We start from the raw sequence: 4552 nt of genomic DNA on the forward strand, positions 1-4552 counted from the left end.
GTCATTACATTCCTGAGGTTTCTGCCCTGTGTGATTTCGCTCATGTTTCATGAGGTCTAACTTATGGCCAAAGGCTTTTCCACAGTCATTACATTCATACTTTCTCTCCTGTGTGAATTTGCTGATGTTTCATGAGGTGTGACTTTCATCTAAAGGCTTTTCCACAGTCATTACATTTATGAGGTTTCTCTCCTGTGTGAATTCCCTGGTGTAATGTGAGGTATGACTTTTGTCCAAAGGCTTTCCTGCAGTCATTACATTTATGAGGATTTTCCCCTGTGTGAATTTGCTGATGCATGATGAGGCCTGACTTTCATCTAAAAGCTTTTCCACAGTCATTACATTCATGAGGTTTCTCCCCTGTGTGAATTCGCTGATGTATGAGGAGTGCTGACTTTCATTCAAAGGCTTTTCCATAGTCTGTAAATTACATTTATGATGTTTCTCCCCTGTGTGAATTCGCTGGTGTATGATGAGGTATGACTTTCATCCAAAGGCTTTTCCACAGTCATTACATTCATGAGGTTTCTGCCCTGTGTGAATTTGCTGATGTTTCATTAGGTATGGCTTGTGTCCAAAGGCTTTTTCACAGTCATTACATTTATGATGTTTCTCCCCTGTATGAATTCTCTGGTGCATTACAAGGTTTGACTTTCATTCAAAGGCTTTTCCACAGTCATTACATTCATGTGGTTTCTGCCCCATGTGAATTTGCTGATGTTTCATAAGGTGTGACTTTTGTCCAAAGGCTTTTCCACAGTCATTACATTCATCAGGTTTCTCCCTGTGTGAATCTGCTGATGTTTCATGAGGTGTGACTTTCGTCTAAAGGCTTTTCCACAGTCATTACATTCATCAGGTTTCTCTCCTGTGTGAATTCTCTGATGTACCATGAGGCCTGACTTTCGTCTAAAGGCTTTTCCACAGTCATTACATTCATGAGGTTTCTCCCCTGTGTGAATTCTCTGGTGTAATATGAGGCATGCCTTTAGCCCAAAGGCTTTTCCACAGTCATTACATTTATGAGGTTTCTCCCCTGTGTGAATTTGCTGATGTTTCATGAGGTCTGACTTTTGTCGAAAGGCTTTTCCACAGTCATTACATTTATGAGGTTTCTCCCCTGTGTGAATTCTCTGGTGCAGTAGAAGGTTTGACTTTCGTCCAAAGGCTTTTCCACAGTCATTACATTCATAGGGTTTCTCCCCAGTGTGAATTCTCTGGTGTACAATGAGGACTGACTTCCACAGAAAGCCTTTTCCACAGTGAAGACATTTATAAAGTTTCTCCCTTGTGTGAATTCGCTGATGGTTTATGACATGTGACCTTTGTGTAAAGGCTTTTCCACAGTCATTACATTTATGAGGTTTCTCCCCTGTGTGAATTTGCTGATGCATGATGAGGCCTGACTTTTGTCTAAAGGCTTTTCCACAGTCATTACATTCATGAGGTTTCTCCCCTGTGTGAATTTGCTGATGCATGATGAGGTATGACTTTCGCCCAAAGGCTTTTCCACAGTCATTACATTCATGAGGTTTCTCCCCTGTGTGAATTCGCTGGTGTACGATGAGGTGTGACTTTTGTCCAAAGGCTTTTCCACAGTCATTACATTTATGAGGTTTCTCCCCTGTGTGAATTCGCTGGTGTATGATGAGGTATGACTTTCGTCCAAAGGCTTTTCCACAGTCATTACATTCATGAGGTTTCTGCCCTGTGTGAATTTGCTGATTGTTTATGAGGTGTGAATTTTGTGTAAAGGCTTTTTCACAGTCATTATATTCATGAGGTTTCTCCCTTGTGTTAATTCTCTCATGCATTATAAGGTTTGACTTTTGTCCAAAAGCTTTTCCATAGTCATTACATTCATAAGGTGAATTAAAACTGAGTGATTTTCCACAAGGTTTACATGTGTAGAGTTTTTCCTTTGTATTTAGCCTCTGATTTATTGCAAGATGTGACTGGTGAATGACAGGTTCAACATACCTAATGTATTCATAAAATTTCTCTCTTGTGTGAGTTTGTTGATGCATATCGAAGCTAGAATTTTCATGGATAGTTTTTTCTATTTGAGTTGCTTTTCCAAAAGTGACAGTTGACTTATTATGATTTTCTGCCATATGAACTCTCTCAGATTTACAACACATCTTTCTTGTGAAGACTTTTGCTTGTCCACTGGGTCCAAATGGCTGCTCCATGATGTGAGTCTTGTCATGCTGACCAAGAGGCTCACAGAACTGGAGAGAATTTCCAGGTATCTTAGTGTTATCAAATTTTTCTCCAGCCTGTAGTTGATCAGGCCCACTGGGGGGATACACATTGTGACATTTATTGCATTCCTCAGGCTTCAATCCTGAATAGGTTCCCTTTTTAATAATCAGTGTTGGAGTATGGCTTGAATTTAAACTAAGTGTTTTTCTTAATTCAACTCTCTTGGGGGTTGATGTCTTGTTATTTTTCATAAAATCCTGATTCAGAATTTTGTCCTGACTTTCCTGGTTGATCCAAATCGGGTCATCTCTTTTCATGCCCACTGAAATGAGGAAAAGCAATCATGTCACTGAATCAAATGTAACTGTTTCTCCTGGCATACTCATATAAAGGAAATGAAGTTGCTTGTTATCCAAGTGGCATAATATTTTCATAAAATCAGTATGAGGTACTTATTTATAACCATTATATGGTTTTTCTCCTTAATACATTAATATATTAAATTATATCATGAAGTTTCCCAGTGTTCAAACATGATCCTTTTTACTATGGGAATTGTTCAAGGATGGTAGAATGACATTTGTGCTGCGATGTGTTGTCGCTCCCCCTCTTCGCGGAGGAACGACACAGGACCCTGTGCTGTTCTTTTGTCAGCTCGGCCCTTCCTGGGTTTGCTGCTGGTTCTTCCCGGGTTGGCTACCGTCCCTTCCACCTCCGTGGAAGGGCGGTTCCCCCTGCCACTTTCCCCACTTCCGTGGGGGAGCAGCACACCGCCGGCTGGCTCTCTTGGGGGCTGCACAGGTGTTCCTTCAGATAGATGTTCCTGGTGCATGTTGTCTCTCTCCTCCTTTATAGTCCTCTTCCACCAATCCCAACTCTGCTACCCACACGCCGAGAATGCTGCTCTCCTCCAATCAGGAGCAGGTCCTACAGTTTATTGGATGAACTGGAGGCAGCTGTGTAGAAGCTGTTTCCTCCTCTCCCAGCGCCATATTGTGGGAGAGCAGATGCATAGAATAAGTCTTAATTCGAGTAACAGTCTAATCCGAGTTGCTCCCCACAATGTGTGGGATGCCTGCATCTCAAATCAGTTTCAGTTTGAGCCCTGGCTACTCTGCTTTCAGTACAGCTCTTTGCCTATGTAAACTGGGAAGAAGCAGATAATGGTTCATGTGCCTGGGGACCTCTGAGACACCAGGGAAGACTAGATGAATTCTGGAGTTTTGGCTTCAGACTAGTTAGTGTCATCAGGAGTAAGGCTAGAGAAAAATTCATGGAAAGAGCACCAGTCAACATCTGCACATTTTCTGTCTTGGCCTCCCTGTCACTTATGTACAGACTGACCTGAAAGGCTCTGATTCAGGCATTCTTCCACCTTCCATGGCTCTGCGCCTTGTTCCAACTTGAAGATCAAGTCAGGTTTGGTAATGCAGGGCCCTATTAATGGAAACAATGTAAGACTTTGTGAAATCACTATCTTGGGTTATTTAAAGGACTGCAGCTTGCTCCAGGAGTTATGCAACAAATGTTCCAATTTGAATCTCTTGCTGGATGGTAGATATCCAGATTATTCATGGGCTCAAATTCTATACCTGCCCAATATTAAACATTATAAAGAGTTCCCTTATTTCTCAAATAGCAATAAAATGTTATCACTGGGCATGTGATGGCTGTTACTCACCCAAAGAGAACAGGCTGCTGTAGGTCTCCAGCATCACATCTCTGTACAGGATTTTCTGAGCATTGTTCATTTTCTGCCATTCCTCCCAGGTAAAGTACACAGCCAGGTCTTCAAATGCTATCATCACCTGTAACATTACACTTCCAGTCAACATATTAACTCTGTCACAAGATAAACACTGACAGTTGTGTATTGATATGAAGGAAAAAAGGAAGGATATGGTTTCACATTAGACTTGTTGAGGGTTTAGAAAGCCACACAGAGCATTCAACAGAGTCAAACCTATGATCTACAGGCTGTGAAAAATGTCCAAGCTGAAGGGAAACAGTAGGTACAAGTCACAAAGGCCACATCTGTCAAGGGAAATTGCACAGCAGGCTAAAAGAGGGGCAATATTGACTCTTTTTTTTTTTTGACAGGCAGAGTGGACAGTGAGAGAGAGAGACAGAGAGAGAGGTTTTCCTTTGCCGTTGGTTCACCCTCCAATGGCCGCCGCGGCCGGCGCGCTGCACAGATCCGATGGCAGGAGCCAGGAGCCAGGTGCTTTTCCTGGTCTCCCATGGGGTGCAGGGCCCAAGCACCTAGGCCATCCTCCACTGCACTCCCTGGCCACAGCAGAGGGCTGGCCTGGAAGAGGGGCAACCGGGACAGAATCCGGCGCCCCGA

The 4552-nt window shown here is 42.9% G+C and overlaps 1 protein-coding gene across 1 annotated transcript; it reads right to left on the minus strand.

Annotated features, from left to right (window-relative positions):
- Nucleotides 1–634: 634 nt before the first annotated feature.
- LOC138845456 (zinc finger protein 84-like) lies at nucleotides 635–2103 on the minus strand. The gene has a single exon (XM_070058255.1). The coding sequence runs from the start codon at nucleotides 2025–2027 to the stop codon at nucleotides 723–725; it is 1305 nt and encodes a 434-aa protein (XP_069914356.1). The 5' UTR covers nucleotides 2028–2103; the 3' UTR covers nucleotides 635–722.
- Between the last annotated feature and the right edge of the window lie 2449 nt (nucleotides 2104–4552).

Source organism: Oryctolagus cuniculus, chromosome 15 (genome assembly GCF_964237555.1).
Source record: "Oryctolagus cuniculus chromosome 15, mOryCun1.1, whole genome shotgun sequence".
NCBI classification, from domain to species: Eukaryota; Metazoa; Chordata; class Mammalia; order Lagomorpha; family Leporidae; genus Oryctolagus; species Oryctolagus cuniculus.